The 19,039-nt window shown below is 43.3% G+C and overlaps 1 protein-coding gene across 2 annotated transcripts in view; it reads left to right on the top strand.

Moving 5' to 3' along the window:
- The window catches only part of CB4H10orf67 (chromosome B4 C10orf67 homolog), a 169,056-nt gene that overhangs the window by 94,282 nt on the left and 55,735 nt on the right, over positions 1 to 19,039 (top strand). For both annotated transcript variants that reach the window (XM_045463737.1, XM_045463736.1), the window contains exons 9-12: positions 2,476 to 2,535; positions 3,497 to 3,673; positions 17,872 to 17,934; positions 18,889 to 18,968. In XM_045463737.1, the coding sequence (XP_045319693.1) occupies positions 2,476 to 2,535; positions 3,497 to 3,673; positions 17,872 to 17,934; positions 18,889 to 18,968 (380 nt within the window). The remainder of the gene's footprint in view (positions 1 to 2,475; positions 2,536 to 3,496; positions 3,674 to 17,871; positions 17,935 to 18,888; positions 18,969 to 19,039) is intronic.

Genomic DNA, 19,039 nt, shown 5'->3' with positions numbered 1-19,039 from the left:
AATCAAGCAATGAGTGGCTCACTCGGTTGAGCGTCCAGCTTCGGCTCAGGTCATGATCTCACGGTTTGTGAGTTGGGGCCCCACATCGGGCTCGCTGCTGTCAGCGCAGAGCCCTCTTGGGATCCTCTGTCCCCCTCTCTGCCCCTCCTCTGCTTACGCTCTGTCTCAGAAAAAAAAAAAAAAAACATAAAGAAATACATTTTAAAAAGCAGGCAATGAACTCGGTTGCAATCAAACTGCAAGCCGCGTGTCGCAGGCGGTGGGTGGCAACATCGCCACCAATCCTAATTCCATCTTCAAGGCTTCCCTTCGCTGCAGGCATCGCCCAGGCATCAGCTAGAGATTAGGCAAAGTTTACGCACACGGTTTGGGGCCGTGCAGTCTGACTTTCCTCGGGGTCTCCTTGCCTTGGGACTTTCGTTGGCTATGGCTGTCCTGAACCGTGTCCTCAGCAATCCCGAAAGGCTGCGGGTTTCCCCTTAGTTTTAGTTACTCCCCCCGCCAGCCAGACCGGGCCCTGCTCTCAAGTTTAAAGCCATTGTCTTCAAGTAATTGCTTTTGTATACTTTTCTCCAGAGTTTATAGTTATCATCTGCGGGAGGGTTGGTTTCACAGCAGTTACTCAGCCGTGACCAGAAGTGTGGCCCCCACCTAATTACACCTTCATAATGTGAATATTATCATGTCACACACATACACCCCCACACACTTAAAGTCATTCAGTGGTGCCCTCCTGCGTTTGAAATAAAATCCAAGCTTTGCGTGTTCTCCTTGATCTCAGCACACCTGCCCAGTTCTCCCCAAATGCAGCGCTCCATGGACACCAGTTACCATCCTCCCAGACCTCAAGAGTTCATGACACAGACCTGTCTTCGGTTGAATTCTGCTCTATCTGTAGGTGACAACTACTTTTGAAAATCCATTGTAGTTGATGAGACGCTAGTGAGATGATTGGCTAGAGGTATTTCTCATTTTTCATAAGATTAGCCAGAATTAGAATCGCTGGCATTGGGGCACGTGGGTGGCTCAGTCGGTGAAGTGTCTGACTTCAGCTCGGGTCATGATCTCGCGGTTCGTGGGTTCGAGCCCCGCGTCGGGCTCTGTGCTGACAGCTCAGAGCCTGGAACCTGCTTCGGATTCTGTGTCTCCCTCTCTCTCTGCTCCTCCTCTGCTCACGCTCTGTCTCTCAACAGTAAATAAATGTTAAAAAAAAATTTTTTTTAAAACACTGGCATTAGGGGCGCCTGGGTGGCTCAGTCGGTTGAGCGTCCGACTTCGGCTCAGGTCATGATCTCACGGTTCGTGGGTTCGAGCCCTGCGTCGGGCTCTGTGCTGACAGCTCAGAGCCTGGAGCCTGTTTCGGATTCTGTGTCTCCCTCTCTCTCTGCCCCTCCCCCGCTTGCACTCTGTCTCTCTCTCTCTCAAAAATAAATAAACATTTAAAAAAATAAAAAATAAAAAATAAAACACTGGCATTACTCGTAAATCAATATGAAAAAAGCTTAATATGATTGACGCATGCATTAATGATACATTATTTGCCCCTTGCAACAACACAGATGGCTCTGAAGGAAATTATACAAAGTGATGTGAATCAGAGAAAGACAGAGAAAGACTGTATAACCTTACTTATAGGCGGAATCTAAAAACAAACCTGAGAAAATGAACTTAGAAATGCCAGAGGGTAGGGTGGGACGTGGGTGAAATGGGTGAAGGTGGTCAAAAAGGACAAATTTCCAGTTATGAGACAAAAAGAGGTCATAGGAGCATCACATGCAACATGGTGACTATAGTTAATAAGACTGTATAGTATATTTGAAAGTTGCTAAGAGAGTAAATCCTAAATGTTCTCGCCAGAAGAAAAAAAATGTAACTGTGTGGTGATGGATGTTTTAACTACATTTATTGTGGTGATCATGTTGTAATAGAAGCAAATTTTGAATTATTATGTTGCAGACCCGAAACTAATATAGCATTACATGTCAGTTATATCCCAATGATACGTATGATAAAAAGCCTTTTATGCCTGGAACCTAGAATTGATTCCTTAAATCAAAATTTCGTCATTATATGATTGAAGTCTGGCTATTGAATTATCTGAAATTTCTTTGCAAATTTTATAAGACCTGGGATTTATAGCTATCGTAAAAATATATGAAACAAATGATTACCACGAAAGCAAACAATATATATTTCTCTATAGTCTCTATTATGCTTAAAGCAATGAACAAATGCTAATGACTTTAAACATTTACAATTTTATTTCTTTCTGTTCACCTCTTTTAAGTGTTTTTTTTTCTGGGTACAAATTTATCTTCTAATTCATATTCAACATTATAACCTTACATCCTCATCATAGTTTTAGCAGTCAAGGGGTTTACAATTCTATTCTTTCATTGCTTGAGGAAGTTTTCTAGAACATTCTTTTGAATCTTTGCAAATGATAACAAATGATACGGGCCTTCCATTTCACAGATTAATAAACAGAAAGAGGACATGGAAACAAGGAAGAGGACTGAGAGCCTAAGCGTCAAGGTTTGCATTTAACTTTAAGTTCTTTTTTTGTCTTTTATTCTGTGCGTGTCTCACTTTGGCATCTGGGTTGAAGAATGCCTGCGTACCGCCCCGAGACTTTTCACTTTCCAAGATCTGAGTCTGAAGGAGAAAATGCTTAAAAGTGTGTATGGGAGGAGCGTCTGGGTGGCTCAGTCGGTTAAGTGTCTGACTTTGGCTCAGGTCATGATCTCATGGTTCGTGGGTTCGAGCCCCGCGTCGGGCTCCACGCTGACCGTGTGGAGCCTGCTTGGGAATCTGTGTCTCCCTCTCTCTCTCTGCCCTCCTTCACTTGTGCTTTCTCTCTCTCAAAATAAATAAATAAACATAAAAAAAGAAAAGGGGGGGGGTGGGAAACCAGCAGCCGGAAGGCTGAGATCAGTGAGAGGAGTGTAAGCTGACAAGAAGGCAAGCCTGGGGGCGCCTGAGCGGCTCAGTGGGTTGGCCTTCCAACTTTGGCTCGGGTCATGATCTCGCGGTCCGTGAGTTCGGGCCCCGCTCTGTGCTGACAGCTTGCTTCTGGTTCTGTGCCTCCCTCTCTCTCTGCCCCTCCCTTGCTCATGCCCTGTCTCTTCAGACTCCTGTCCCTTCCCTCCTACCTTCTCTTCCCCGAGCTCCCTACAAATTCAATACAGACCTCAAGCTGTCACTGCACCCCACTCCTCACCCCGCCCCCGCCTTTCCAGCTGCTGCCAGGAAACATTGAATTTGTTGGTATGTTTTTCTTAGTACAGCAGCATCAGTGGGAGGAGTGGAAAAACAGACCCAGCCTGCAAATTAAATCAGGCCAACGGGGAGTGTGGGACTGGGGAAAAGGAACAGATCCATGCCCTTTGGGACTGAACACTTTAGCCTGAAATGCCCGCTCAAGGGAGGAAAAGAAAGAGACGTGAATCGGAGGCGTGAAGTGAGAATAACAAAGTTGGTTGTTTTTGTGTGCCAGAGCTGGAGAGCACTCAAGGAGAGAGAAACCTCTTTGTCTCTGTGGTCCTCACAACCCAGGATTCCATCCAGGCCTGGAACCATTTCAAGGGCACGCTCTCCCTCCTCCAGTTTAGCGCCTGTTAAGACCAAGAAAGTTAAGACTCCGAAGAAATCTGCCAAGGAAGAACAGCCTGTGGTAAGAACTTCTCATATGACCACACGCCATGACACTTTGGTCCACAAAGGGCCGCCGTTCTGCGGGCACTATTGCGACCTCACGGCCAGCATCAGCAAGGCGGCCGGTCTCACCTGCCGGGTCCCCTACTCTCTGTGCATGCAGCTGGGCAGGGCTCTGTCTGCTCTTCTGCGCATCAAGGTGTCCTTGTTGGGCCCCTTGACTGCCCAAGAGGATGCCACCCTTGTCCCCAGGTTGGTGGTTTATTAGCTTCGTCACTAAGGCTTAGTGGGTCTCTATTAAATTAGCAGGATAGAAGAGTCACGTCCAAAGCACGTTCTAGGGGGTATAATTTCTAACTCATTACTGCCCGATATCTGTCAAAAGCTTACTGAAAATTCCCTGAATTTTCAGGGCATGCAGGCTACACAGTCCATTTGTTCATAGTATTCTAATTAATGTTTGTTTATTTTTGAGAGGCAGAGCGCAAGCGGGGGAGGGGCAGAGAGAGAGAGAGAGGGAGACACAGAATCCCAAGCAGGCTCCAGGCTCCGAGCTGTGGGCGCAGAGCCGGACTCGGGGCTCGAACCCCTGGACTGCTAGATCACGACCTGAGCCGAAGTCGGACGCTCAACCGACTGAGCCCCCCGGGCGCCCCTATTCGCTCATAGTATTCTAAATTGACAGCTGGATTAACTCACACCGTCAGGGACAGGCACGCATGAAATATACACTCTTCCTGTCCTAATCCGCTAGACGGCCACCAATCAGAGTTGCTTTTACCGGGCCTGCCGCGTTACTGCTGGTCCGTACAAGAAACCATGTTAGGAAGTAGCTTTGTGATGTGCAACCCACCCTGTCGGCTTCTTGTGCGGGCACGGAGGAGACAGTCCTCCCTGCATCTCAGGAGCCCCACCTTCCTATGATCCTGAAGGGACCTTTCTGCTGTGAGTCATGGGGATCGTAATTCTCCCAGCAGCCCGGGGGCACTGTGAATGGTATGACTAGTCAAAACTCTTTTTCCGTTGGAGTTTTTAGAAAGCTTAGAAGCCGGTTGGCGATACGCACAGGCAACGCGCAGCATTTCCCAAACTCTCCTTTCCGCGCGTTCCCCTGCTTTTCCTCCTTCCCCCACGGGGGGCAGAATCTGCTTCCTGAACGCTTGGGACCCGGAGGAGCAAAGCCGATTCTTGCTCTCGGGGCTCATCCGTATTCTAAATGCAGAGGTGCAGGCCTCTGGTGCCCGACTCACCAGCCAGATGGCTCCCTGTTCCTCCCGAGCAGAGGAGTAAGCATGCAGGTGGAGGGAAAGAGTCACTCCCCCCAGAGCTGAGACAGATACTCTCCTCTGAAAGCACCGCCACTGTGCACAAAGTTAGGAAGTGTGCACAACTGGAAAGCAGTGTAATTTCCGAAGGAGGACAATCACATTTGGAGGGACATTTGGTGCATGGCTGACCAGCGCCTGGGTTCTAGAAGTGAGATGTTTAGAATCCAGTTCTTGGGAAGTTTTTCGGTTTTTGTTTGCTTTATTTGTTTGTATGTGTTCTGATTTTGTTTTGTTTTGATTTGGGGGGTTGTGTGTGTGTGTGTGTGTGTGTGTGCAAAAAACAAAATGAAAAACCCACCCCCTGGTGTGAGTGTGCAGTGTAGCTGGCTGACCCGAATGGATAGAGCAGCCAGACTGGATGGAGGGATTCTAGCCCAAGCCTGGGATTCAGGGAGCCTATGGCCGAGGCAGTGTCCTGTTTCAGAAGGCGCCATCAACCGCCATGATGGTGTCTGAGGGGAGTCCGGGTCTGAGGCTCTGAGCAGATGGCAAGACTGCAGAGCAAGGTCGGTGACTGGGTCTCTAATCTCACGATCACAGCCCCTGGGAGAGCTGCCCCATCCCTGCAGCAAGCCCAAGGCCCTAACTAAGTCCTGCAATTGCAGATTAGAAACTCCAGTGTGCTCAGTTTACAGATAGAAATTGAGAGGTCATAGAAATATGACCTCAGGGTCATAGCCATGAGGGGCAGAAACAACCACTTGGTCTCACCCATAGAAAATACACTGTAAAGGAGAGACAAAGGCAGACACGATCTCACAGAGGTATCATTCAATGAGATGTTCTGTTAGGGTCACGGTCTTTCCTTCTAACTAGAATGATTGTTGTTTTGATGTGGCCAAAGCCCAACTGTGTGCCTTGTCAGCTGGAGAGACTCAGAAGTTAATGTTTAAACAGCAAGTAAAAAGGAGACCGGAGCGGGGGGATGGGGGGAGGTGACGTCAGCTAGTGTTTATATATTTATATGAATTGGCTGGATTGTAAAGTGAAATATATTTTTCTAGTTCACCAGTACCTCTATTACAAGCACTTCTGTTGTTAATATTTTTATTGCAAGTGCTCCTTTATATCACCTTTCCACGTGGTATATTCTCCACCTGAGATTAACTTTACGTATCATGCACACCGGTTATAATTTCCCTCTTTTTCTCTTTTAAATATTTTATTAGACCGGACTCCTTAAAGTTTTCAAAACAGAACGAAAATTGTTTGAAATTAAAAAATGAAAAAGAAGCCCAGCCTGCTGGATTTCTTAAAAATCGCCTCTAAAGGGTTTTGTAACATTTACCGCATGGAAAAGCCCAAAGAGAGAGCTTGCTGAAGGAACTTTTTACATCAGTCACTTATCTTATCTAATTAATCATACTTATTTTTTTGAAATCTGTGTCATTCGGTGGGAACGGTGCACATGCTTCACACAGAGGAGGACACAGTGATAAACTGAGTGTTTAGCCAGTCTGAAAAGCATGATACGAACATTGCTGTTTGATTTCTATTTATGAAAGATTTCCCAATATCAAATTTGTATTTGGACAGTGTTTTGTGTAAAGTTTAGTTTTTGATATCTGTAAAACATTGCAAATACTCAGGTTTCACATAACAAGGTTAGATTGGCTTCCCAGGGTTTTTGCCTGCCCCCCCTCCCCTGCCGCCCCCCTCCCTCCCCCCCGGGTAATTAGTTAATTAAGGTTGCACCCAGTCAATGATTCCCTCGAAGACTTCTGAGCTTCCACGGGGTAACCTGGTCTGTGCTCATGGAACATATGGTGTGTGCTCCGATCCGCAGAAAGCATCAGGACCTTCTGTGTGGGAAATGGGACACGGACAAAGTCAATCCTGTTCCCATTCTTAAAGTTCACTCAATACAAAGCAATTTGTACCGCACAAAGGACTTCAACAAAAAGTCTAGAACGTTTTTCTTTTCCCATTTAGACATGGTGGGGTAAAATAGTTTTTGCAACGGTTTTGCAAATTATGACCATATGCACCCTGCACGCTGGTTAATTTACTAAAAAAATATTATTATAGGGTAGAGAATGATTGTTATATAGTATTATAGGCTAGGTAGGTGAGGGAAAAATCTTTCTGAAATTGACCATTGCTGTCTCATGCCACTCTTTTATTTGATTAAATTGCACATGAAGTTTAATTAATTTTTTTAATGTTTATTTATATTTGAGAGAGAGAGAGAGAGACAGAGAGGGACAGTGTGTGAGCGGGGGAGGGGCAGAGAGAGAGAGAGAGGGAGACAGCATCTGAAGCAGGCTCCTGGCTCTGAGCTCTCTCAGCACAGAACCCGACTGCGGGGCTCGAACTCAGGTGCCGCGAGGTCGTGACCTAAGCCGAAGTAACCAACGGAGCCACCCAGGCGCCCCACGCATGAAGTTTAAAATAAACATCCTCAGGGGCGACGAAAATAATCTAATCTGTTTATTGTTTCATTATTTCATTCTTTTTCCCTTTGGCTTCCTTTGCTAGAGCGGTTCCGCCCAGCAAGGCGGGAAGGCCTGCATTTTGCTCGCTGTGGATCTGGCCGCCTGGGCGGCGGTGTTAACACAGAGCTGGGGTGATTCTGCGCATGTGCGTGCTCTTCAGAGGCTTGTCAAGCAATAGTCACCGTGTTTGGGTCTATTAGGTTGACCCAAGAGAATTTGCCTCATCGTACCAGATCTTTCTCTCATAATATAACTTTATAAGGAGGATACAGAAGTCATACGCTACACCTTTTTTATTTCAAAATCAAATTTCTCACGTGCCACTAAAATGAATTCATCTTTGGATTCTGCTCTCCGAGACCGAAGTTGGCAAGCTGAGCGATATCATATTCAGAGTTCAACCGAAAGGTGGCTTTTCCTTTCTACATCGTCTTATTCTGAGTAGTTCGATGGTAGATTAAATACATACTTTCAGGATATTTGGAACAGAAAATAATATTCATTATTCGTGGCAGGAATGAAAAAGGCTTTTTGTTAAGAATCGCATAATGGATTTGCCTTGCCTTTTTGTTTATTTTTGGGGGGAACAATGATAGTATTTTCTTTGTAGGGCTTATGATATTTTAGAATAGCTTAATTAAGGACCCAAGATGTTGTTGTGGGAATCAGGGAAAGATAAACTTGAGATTTGTATCGATATCTATACTCCCCTAGGCACGTGCGGCCAGGGGCAGTTGCTAGGTCCCATAATATCACCTTGGTGGTAACAGAAGTGTCATCTTAACATTCAGGAGCCCATAAGGCAGCCATCTTGCCCCTCGCTGCATGGTGCTGCTTTATTCCATTTGCTTGGATGTCCGCTGTGGGTTTCTCTCCAGTTCCCGCTGGCGGTTGAGGCCAGTCTTGAACACCAGGTCATTTAGCCAGAGTCCTGGTGCTGCCCAGACTTGGGTCTTACCCCCAGAAGACCGAACATTTGATATGCTGTCACTCATCCTAACTGCCATTATTGTACGTACCCATGCTGCTGATTGGTGCCATGAAGGCTGTCATAGAACTCAGTGCTATAGGACTGCTTCAGTGTGGCTGCCGGCCAGAGTCAAGCCTGAGGTAGCTGCACCCCCACAGACACTGGCATTGGACTATTGGCCACCCTCTTTGGATCTAACTCTGCTAACTTGTCAGTTTCTCCAGCCCTGAGCTCTTCAGGCCAGATCTCCCCCCAGATCCCAGCTTTGTCCTCACACCCTGGGGATAATTTTCCAACACATCAATTTTTTTTTTTTTTCTTAAGGCATATGACTTCATGGAAGATGGTATTTAAACTTTTCTTTATTATTTAATATCCCTTTGTTTTCTTTTCCTGTAGACTCTGCTTGTTCGTTAAAAAAGCCCTGAACTGGGGCGCCTGGGTGGCTAAGTTGGTTGAGCGTCCAACTTCGGCTAGGTCACGATCTCACAGTTTGTGAGTTCGAGCCCTGCATGAGGCTCTGTGCTGACAGCCCGAAGCCTGTTTTGGATTCTGTCTCCCTCTCTCTGCTCCTGCCCCACTTGTGCTCTGTCTCTCTCTCTCTGTCTCAAAAATAAACGTTAGAAAACATTTTTAAAATAAAATTAAAAAATTAAAAACCCTTGAGCTTATTAAAGTTCTTTGTCTTCCCTTACTCATTCATTTAGCACGTTACTCTTAGCTTGCATATCTGATCAACCTTAGACAACCGGTGATATTTCACTGAATTGATTTAATGCCAACCAAATCCAAAGAGTTCTTAAGGATTGTTAGCTCATGCAACTTTATTAGGGAATCAAGGCACACTTTTATTTAGGCTTTTAAAAATCTTGATCTTCTTCACCAATCTCAACGCGGGATCCATCCCTCTGCTGAATATATGAATATACATGAATATACATGAATATACATGAATATACATGAATATATATATATGAATATATATGAAAATATAATGTAATATAATATAATATAATATAATATAATATAATATAAGAAGCAGTTACATACAACATATGCTATGAAGCGTTATGGAGTTCAGTGAATCCATTGGCTACATGTATATATACGGTGAGCCCATATTCAGTTTCAGGCCACCGGAATTGATTGACATGGGCCTAGACAATCTAGAGTATAATTCTGGTTAGGATACATAACATTTCTATTGGTTTACATTAAATAAAGCATAAACATATTTTTAAGTTAATTAATTGCCTATGTTAAGATTAAAAAGATTTTAACCTACAGTTTTAGATGTTTATACAACCATTGGAAGTGTTAGGAGAATAAGTATTAGGAAAGCAACAAAAAAAGATTTTGGACTGAAGCACCCAAGTAACTGATAAATAGGAGACCAATAGAAAGTCACTACAGTTTTTAGGAGTCTTTGGCCATCTCCTACCAAATCGCTTTGTCTTAGCTGTGAAGATAGTGTTTCTCAAGAGCTCTCCAAAAAGTCATTATGAAATTCAAGGCTGCCCATTTACCTTGCTTCAAATGCCCCTGGAGAACCTTTCCCAATGTTTCCATCAAAAGTACAGTCCTTGGAATTCCTAACATGTTGCATCCCTCAAATATTTTGAAATTTAATATATTTTCATGTAAAAAGAAAAAAAAAATCTGATATAATTTGTCACAGCAAGATTTGCACCTGACACCTTCACTTATACCATTTCCCCAGAGCTTTCGTTTCTTAACGTAGATCTGATAAGTTTCTGTCTGGTATCATATTCCCTCTTCCTGAAGGACTTCATTTTGCAATTCTTACAGTGCAGGTCTGCTGGCAATGAATTCTCTGTCTCTTGATTGAGCTTCTCAAATTTGTGGTTTGATGTCTCTCATTAATCTCTGACCATTATCTCTCGTTCTCTCTTTTGCCCCATCCTCTCTCCGTTCTCCTGAGACTCCAGTTACACATATGTTAGACTGATACTCTCCCACATCTCTTGAATATTCTGGTCATCAGTTTTGAACTATTTTTTCCTCTCTGTGTTTCAATTAGGGGAGTTTCCTTTGTCTTACCTTCAAATTCACTAATTGTCTTCCTCAGCTATATTGAATCTACTGATGAGTCATCAGAGAAATTCTTCATTTTGTGTGTTGTCTTCTTCATTTCTAGTATTTCCATGGACTCTTGTTTAATATCTATTTCTCATCTTTCTGCTGAAATTCCTTATTTATAATCATCCATGTTGTTCCCTTCTCTAGATTCTTTAACATTGTAATTATAGTTATTTTATTTATTTATTTTTTTTTTCCCCAACGTTTATTTATTTTTGGGACAGAGAGAGACAGAGCATGAACAGGGGAGGGGCAGAGAGAGAGGGAGACACAGAATCGGAAACAGGCTCCAGGCTCTGAGCCATCAGCCCAGAGCCCGACGCGGGGCTCGAACTCACGGACCGCGAGATCGTGACCTGGCTGAAGTCGGACGCTTAACCGACTGTGCCACCCAGGCACCCCATTTATAGTTATTTTAATGTCCTCATCTGATAGTTCCAAGATCTGGGTCATCTTTTAAAAAAAAGGTTTTTTTTTTTTACTGTATATTTATTTTTGAGAGAGACAGAGAGACAAAGTGTGAGGCGAGGAGGGGTAGAGAGAGAGGGAGACACAGAATCCAAAGCAGGATCCGGACCCTGAGCTGTCAGCACGAACCGTGAGATCATGACCTGAGCCGAAGTCATATGCTTAGCCAACTGAGCCACCCAGGCGCCCCTGGGCCTTCTTTGAACCTGATTTTGTTGATTGCTTTGTCTCCTGACACTAGGTTTTCTCTTCTCCTTGCCTTTTTGTCTCATCTTTTTTGACTGACCAGCAGACATCACGTGTAGACTAGTAGAAACTGAAGTAAACAGTATTCACAGCTGAAAATGGCATGGCTCTTCTATCAGATTGCTATTGTAAGGGACGCAGCCAGTCTAGCTAGAAGTTGAGTTGAGTTGAGTTTGCTTGTTGCTGTGGTTCTTCTTCATGGACCGCAGCCTCGACGTACCTCTTGGGGTGGATGTGCACTTGGAATGGGGGCCAGAGGAACAGAAGGCTTTTTTCTGAGTGATGCTCCACCCTCAACTTCAGCAGAACCTTTCTGCTTGTGCCCCAGGGTAGGTCTTTCTCTGTGCTCCTATCCTTCCCTCAGTAGTTGGCAGTTAGTGCTTCCGTAAGTAACACAGAGGGGGTCCCCTCTTGTTCTAATCCAGACCAGTCTTTGGGGAATGCTGTGTGCCTGGGCCTCAGAGGTGAGCTCTGTCAGGATTCCTGCCCCTCCTCTCTGTGGTGGTCTACCTGCGCCTGTACTTGAAGCTGACCTTGGGCGGGACCTTGGGCGGGAGTTTCCCATCCCTCCGGCAATAGTAGGAACCTCCCCTTTGTATTATGACAGACTCTAAAGGCCTAAGACAATTGCTTTCCGGGGAAGGAAATGTTTCTTTTTATTTTTTTTTAATTTTTTAATGTTTATTTATTTTTGAGAGAGAGAGAGAGAGAGAGAGACGGAGTGCAAGCGGGGAAGGGGCAGAGGGAGGGAGACACAGAATCTGAAGGAGGCTCCAGGCTCAGAGCTGCCAGCACAGAGCCGGATGCGGGGCTCAAACCCACAAGCTGCGAGATCATGACCTGAACCGAAGTCGGACGCTCGACCAGTTGAGCCACCCAGGCGCCCCAGGAAATGTTTCTTTAATTTTCCCTCTTGCCATACGATGTCTTCACCTATGCCCTGAGAACAGGAAGGTTTGCTGCCCTCCCCAGCAGTTGAAAGTTTTTCCTTCCTAGGAAAGAAAGCCCTGGGAGAAGTGGGTGGGGCCTGGTGTTTCACACTTCTCCGCCCATCACCTTCTTTGAGTCTGATTGGCCAGAGAATTTGCTTCCCCTCTCCCGGGGCCTTAAGACTTGTCCTTCTCTCCCAGGCAGGGTACTTTTGCCTTAGCATCAGCCGATCCCCTCCTAAAGTCTACACCATCAGCAAGTTTCCTGCCCTGCCCTCAATTGTCCCCATGAGCATCTGGTGGGAGACGGGGCAAAAAGCTGAGAGTGAGTGTGAACTCTCCCTGTAACCTGTGCCCCCAGCTACTCGGACTGCTCTGTAACCCGTCCTTGCTCTTCAATGGTTCTTCACATTTTAGCTTATTTTTCTTCCCTGCTTGTGTTGCAGCTGGCATGGTACTGCTTCTGCGGTAGATGAGACTGTTCGTGCATCACATCTCCCATCGCAGGGAGGTCCTCTCTGGAATTCATGTTGCCTGGTTGTGACCTCAGTTCTCTGACAGGTCCAAGAAAGATTGTGATTTTTAGCGTATCTGGGTTTTCTCGCTAATAGTACGGCAGTGGCTTTTTTTTTTTTTTTTTCTTCATCCTATGTGGGATGCCGGAAGTCTGAAATTTTTTTATAAAACATTCATACTTTTTCTCAGTAAAGAAGTGTCAAGAGAAGAAAGTAAAAAAGAATCCTGCACCCAGGGATAATCACTAAAAGCTTCTTGCGACCATCCATTCAGACAAATCTTGACACATATTGGCACACACAAGATACAGGGGACATCCGTCAGTGACACTCAATGTATATAATCAATTACGCACAGTGTTTTACTCCACGGAAGTAGCATCATTTACTTAACCAATCTCTATCAATTTACTAGCGCCTTCCAAAGATGTTGTTTCTATTCTTTTGCTATTAAAAACAATGACTTCATCATCTTCGTTAGAGCCATTTTCATCGTGGAAGTTTTGGTTACAAATTTCTTAGAGCAGATAGTTTGATAGAAGGTGTGTATGTAAAGTCTAGGATGATCTGGAGCCAGGCGAGGAGGCCAAACCCACAGACACTTTTGTGGCCTCCTGGGCCTTTGAGAAGACGTGTTTAAGATTTGCATATTGCCCGGATCAGCCTGGATCCTGTAGGGCTTGGTAGCCCCATCATCTACCAAGATGTTTCAGAGCCTCCCTGATAGAGGGCACATCAAATGAAGACTTGTCCCATTTTTGAGAGAATTCCCTAGCGTAACAAGTTTATTAGAAGAAAATTCACTGGCGATATATGTAGACAAATGTTTTGTTTTTACTTTTGGCCTATACAATGGTGAATGCTTGCTTGCATACAGCCTCATATCTTATTTCAATGTTCCTAATCCCCCCGTCTGTTTTCTCCCAACTCGCAGCACGGAGGCTGGTCCTCCTCTCTTCATATGCTTGTCATTCCCCCTCTTCCCTGCCAACCAGCACCCACAGGCCCATACTGGTGTTTAAAAATAGCTGTGCTGCTTAGAAGGTAAAAAGAAGAAAAATGTTAACATAAAAGTCAAGATTAATGACATTTAAGGGACAAAAGATTACCTTTGTTCATGAGTTAGAAAGATTGTTTTGATGGTAATCTATTTAGTGGTTTAAAGGAGATGCAAGGAGGCATTAAGCCCAGAAAGAATGGCCAAAATTTCAGAAAAGGGATATTTGTGGAAATTAGGAGAAATAAGAGAATGTAATGACTCATTGACAAGAAAAGAAGAAAGTGGATATGATAAGGAATATGGTTAATCCTATGGTGATTAACAAACATAATTGCACTTTAGTTATTACAAACGTTGACTCTTGATTCCTAATTTAGAAGATTATATTGATTCACTGTTGATTTTTAATATGTTTTAAGTGCAAAAAATGGAAAACAAACTTAAGAATTACAACCTGTCATAAATGAACCTTGTTTCTTAATTTTATGATTTTTTAAATTTATAAATATATATACACTCAAAAGAAAATGGGAACTATTTATCATAAATTATTTCTAATCACAATTTTTGGCTATTTTTACCATTATTTACCTTACCTTTTCCTACTTAGGAAGTTATCTGCTTTTGTATTAATATTACCATTCATTTTCACCCCTATCTATTGCTCTGCAGTCCAGTGTTTGCACCTGACAATGAAGTAGCCACAGAAAGACCAGCATGCATATTCCAGAGAAAGTGGAATGTCAGCAGCTGACAAAACAAAATAACAGTTTAATGTGGACAGAGCCAGGATTCAATGTAACGTGCGGTAGCAAAGTTGAAATTTCAACTCAAACTGGAGAGCAAACACTCTAATCTACGTGTAGTGCTTTGTTGTTTTGGGTTTTTTGTGGTTTTTGTTTTGTTTTGGTTTTTTCGATGAAAAGAGAAGCCATTTTGGTCATTGTTGAAGTATTGTCTTTTGGGGAAATGGAATGATTATTTGCTTTATAGAAGATACGCTTTAGCAAGAGTCTTATCTTTAGTTATTACAGAGTCGATCATTATATGAGAGGCAGGAAAAGAGAGCCTTAAAAATTGGAACTAGTATTTACTACGTGTGAATTTAAACACAAAGACTTTCATAAACTTTCAATTACGGGTATCACTTTGGATACAGTGACATGAGTAAATATAAATGTCTTTCTACATGGGAACTTATTTTGTTTTACCAAACTGTTTTCCTAACTTTTTGTGGATTAATTGTTAAAATTGGGGCTAATTTTTTCTCCGTTAGCATACTGGCAAGTGCCCTCCAAAGCTTGAAATTCTTACCCCAATGATTTCCTTGGTCCACTGTTAACCAAGTGGCAGTGAACTTGCTCTCTACTCCCTGTGCCTAGGAAGAGAGGCAGTTCAAGTGGATGGTTCCCTTTGAAAAAAAAAAAATAGGTGGAAGGATTCTCAAAAGGGCATGCCACGGTCACTTTGGTGATGCTCACTTTTTTGAATCCAAGAAAGGCTAATGATAACAAATACTTCTCATTGTTTTTGTTAAATTGGTGCTGTTGTACCTTAAGATTTCGGTTTTGTCTAGCTTTCTGTCACATGGGCCTTGAGAAGACTGAGTCACAATGTTGGTAGCGGTAGTTGGTGGTTTCATCTAGGGGGTTTGAGATACTGTGTAGACAACAAAGGGAACATTTGTTTGGGTAGTTCTCAGACCACGTCAAAGGCTCCAGAGAAAGGAAACTAATTTTCTCATCAGCATCATTGATTGCTACAAGAAAATAAAGCAGGGTTTTCAAAAGGAAAAACATTTCTGAATCCTAATTCTTATGTCCAACTAAAGTCTCAACTGAGTATGTAAGAAATATAAAGGTCTTTTTGAACGTGTAGAAACTCAAAAAGTTTACCCTGCGTGGAACCCGTGTAAAAAAATTACTCAAGAAATACCCCAACCAAACACAGAAAGAATCCAATATGCAGGATGGTATGGACACAGGAGAAGGAGAAAGTAAGTGTGACTCAGAGGGAAGGGGAGCTAGAAAAATGAAAAGTTGTAGCGTTAAACTAGCACTTGGAAGCGCCTCATTCAGGGGCACCTGAGTGGCTCAGTCAGTTAAGTGTCCGACTCTTGATTTTGGCTCAGGTCGTGATCTTACGGTTCGTGGATTTGAGCCCCATCTTGGGCAGTGCTCAGTCTGCTTGGGATTCCCTCCCTCTCTCTCTCTCTCTCTCTCTCTCTGTGCCCCTCCCTTTCCCTCTCTCCCCTCCCTTTGCCCCTTCCCTGTTCGTGCTCTCTCCCTCTTGCTCTCTCTCGAAAATAAATAAATAAACTTTCAAAAAGGAAGGTCCTCCTTTCAGTGGCAAAGCTTAGTAACAGGCTTACATTTCCTTCCCTAAGGAGCCGATGACACTACTTGGCCCTGTAGTAAATAATATTTGCAAAACCACATTATACTTTTTAGAATCAGTGTGTAGATAAAGTGTAGGACACCCCATCATAGTTCGAGAACAATCCCATAGACATTGACAATGTAAAAATAACATCCCTTCCAAAAATTGGGAAGTGGAGAGAGTGAAGGGTATTGGGAGAAAAAAAAAAAAAAAAGACTAAACAAATTTCCCATCTTTCATACCAGGGAGTTGGTAAATCACCATATAGAAGTTTCCATATATCGAAACGATAATAAAGGCCACTATGATAAAAGCTAAACCCTTGCAAAATTTTAAAACCTTGTGAAGGAGAGAAGGTGGAAAGTAATGTGAATGCTTTAAATTCTTAACCTTTATTTGTGGAGAGGCCCAAATCAATAAAGGCTATTCTTTATTTTATAATAATGTTGAGAAAAACTAAACACAGAATGAATGAACAAAACCCTTAGCTTCTGAGAAGTGAGAGTTTCAGGTTCATGTATGCTATTCGTAGTTCATTTAAAGAATATGTGCATGCATTATCTATCGATAAAAAATCTAGAGTAACAGGAATGAAAAGATCAATAGGTTAGTATATAGAAATAAATAGTAACATATGTGAAGTGCCTGGCACGTAGTAGGCACTCAGTAAGTGATAGCTTTTATGGCTGTTATTACAAATTTTGTTACTCTTATCTGTGGCAGCTGATGTCAGCTGGGTTCTCTCTGCTCCTTCAGATAGAGGCAAAATTGGTTCAAACCATATTCTGGGCTTTGTGGCAGCCTAGAGCGTGTCCTGCGTTTCCTGCAGATGCCCGGGCATATTCTGTGGTTGTCGCTCTGCCCGGCTCCCTCTTCCTTTGAACTAAGTCAGTCTCCGAGTTTCATGGTGCTCCGTTTGCCATCCCAGCTTCCATTTTGTTTAATCCGACACGAAATTCCATCCAATTCTGCGACTCCTACTAAAATGGCCCACTCACGTGACACCTTTGTCTATGTAAATTTCAGGAGGCTGAGGAGGCATCCCCAAGGTGCCGTTTCAAATTGAATAGTGGACATCACCCCTGGACACTGGTCACCCGTGGCTTCACCACACCCCAGAAGACCTCTAGGCTCGTGGTCTTGCCTGGCCATTTTCTTTCTGTCTCTTCCCAGCCCTTACTTCTGATTACCCACGGGGAGCTCTAGGTTCCTTTTACTTTATTCTGCAGAACTCTCTAGCTGCTCTTCCCAGACCCGGCTCCAGACCCTCCTGGGTAGAGCCTGCCTCACCAAGATGGGCAACAGAACCCACCAGAAAGGGGTCACAGAACCCACCAGAAAGGTAGTGGTAGTAATAAGGAACACCTTTTTCTGTCTTTCGTGTAGGAACATAGAGATAACTAACCAAGCAGATTTTTACCTCCAGTCTGTTTTCTCACTGTCGTCGACTCTTGTCATCATCGGAGAGACACGGCAGTGAAAAGTCATCAGAGTTATCATTTAAAATAAAGTTTTCTTAAGCTTGTGACTTCACTGGGTAATAGCTGCCCACTTCGTTAAAAAAAAAAAAAAAAGTATAATGGTAAAATATGACCCAACACATAAATGCAGAGTAATGCACTTAAGTTGGTTTTAATGGCCATGACTATCCAACTGCAAACGCACTGTATAAAAACACTAGGCTTTGTACATTAGAGAAGGCAGAAAAGACCCCTGTGGGACTATGGCTGGCACATTTTAAGGCTCAGTCGCCTTTCTCTAAGCTGCAGAGAAACCACATCTCTATGCATGGATTTGAAATGTTACATTTCATGCAAATATATTTCATACATTTATTTTCATGCCAGGTAAGATCTCCAAAACCAGTCGGAGTGCACGAAGAAAAGAAGGGGAGATTACCAGTGGCTAAGGTAGAATAATAACTAATATGACCATTATTATTAACATACTTAGTCTTTATGTTGATGCTGGCCCTTCTTAAAAAGTAGCAATGACTTTGAAGGCTACACTGAGAGTCCAACACCATGAAGAGACAGAGGACATGATTCCCACTATAGTCTGATTCTGGGGTACATCCGGGCTGGACCCAAAGAAATCGCTCTCATTCATATGCCTACCATTCCACTGTTAGAGATTCATTCCTTTTACCAAACTTTGTCCCCTTGTAAAATATAAACAATATGAGAAATGGATAACACAAAGCTCTAACGTGATTGATTTGGTCAGATCTTTCCCGAGAACAGTTTTGGTAAAAAAAAAAAAAAAAAAAAGGGAACTAGAGTAACTAGAGAAGCTCCCGCTTATAATGAACTAGAGAGGTCATAGGAAGGATTTAGGAAAGGGGATACCCAGGATCGGCAGGGGGAGGGTGATGAAAATAAGTTTTGATTCCTTTGTAATATTATCTAGAGCTGGCTGCCTTTAAACGAATCACTTACAGGACATGGAAGCATGGGATCTTAAATTCTGGAAATTGATGGGGATTTGCAAGTAAATGTAACTCAGATTATTTTTGAGAGGGGCGCCTGGGTGGCTCAGGTGGTTAAGCGTCCATCTTCAGCTCCGGTCATGGTCTCACGGTTCATGAGTTCAAGCCCCGCGTCGGGCTCTGTGCTGACAGCTCAGAGCCTGGAGCCCACTTCGGATTCTGTGTCTCCCTCTCCCTCTCCTGCATGTGCTTTGTCTCTCTCTCTCTCTCTCTCTCTCTCTCTCAGGACTAAATAAAACACTAAAAAATTTTTAAAAATTAGTTTTGATAGTAGGTAGAATATGCATGCGATTTAACAGATAACAGCTTTTCAGACTTATGAAGACACAGTATATTGGGCACACAATTCACTTTGTGATGTGTTTTCTATTGAAAGACGGAAGACAAACATGATTTGGAAGAGCAAATACGAGTGCTAAAGGCAAATTTAGAAAGTGAGAAAAGGAAGATAGAAAGGTACTAGTAATAATGTTCCTTTGTTGCTAATAGTGGTTCATTTGTAGTTAATAAAACATTTAACCATCTAT

This window comes from Leopardus geoffroyi, chromosome B4, assembly GCF_018350155.1.
Source record: "Leopardus geoffroyi isolate Oge1 chromosome B4, O.geoffroyi_Oge1_pat1.0, whole genome shotgun sequence".
In the NCBI taxonomy this organism is placed as follows: domain Eukaryota; kingdom Metazoa; phylum Chordata; class Mammalia; order Carnivora; family Felidae; genus Leopardus; species Leopardus geoffroyi.
This window is presented reverse-complemented; position numbering and strand designations above follow the sequence as displayed.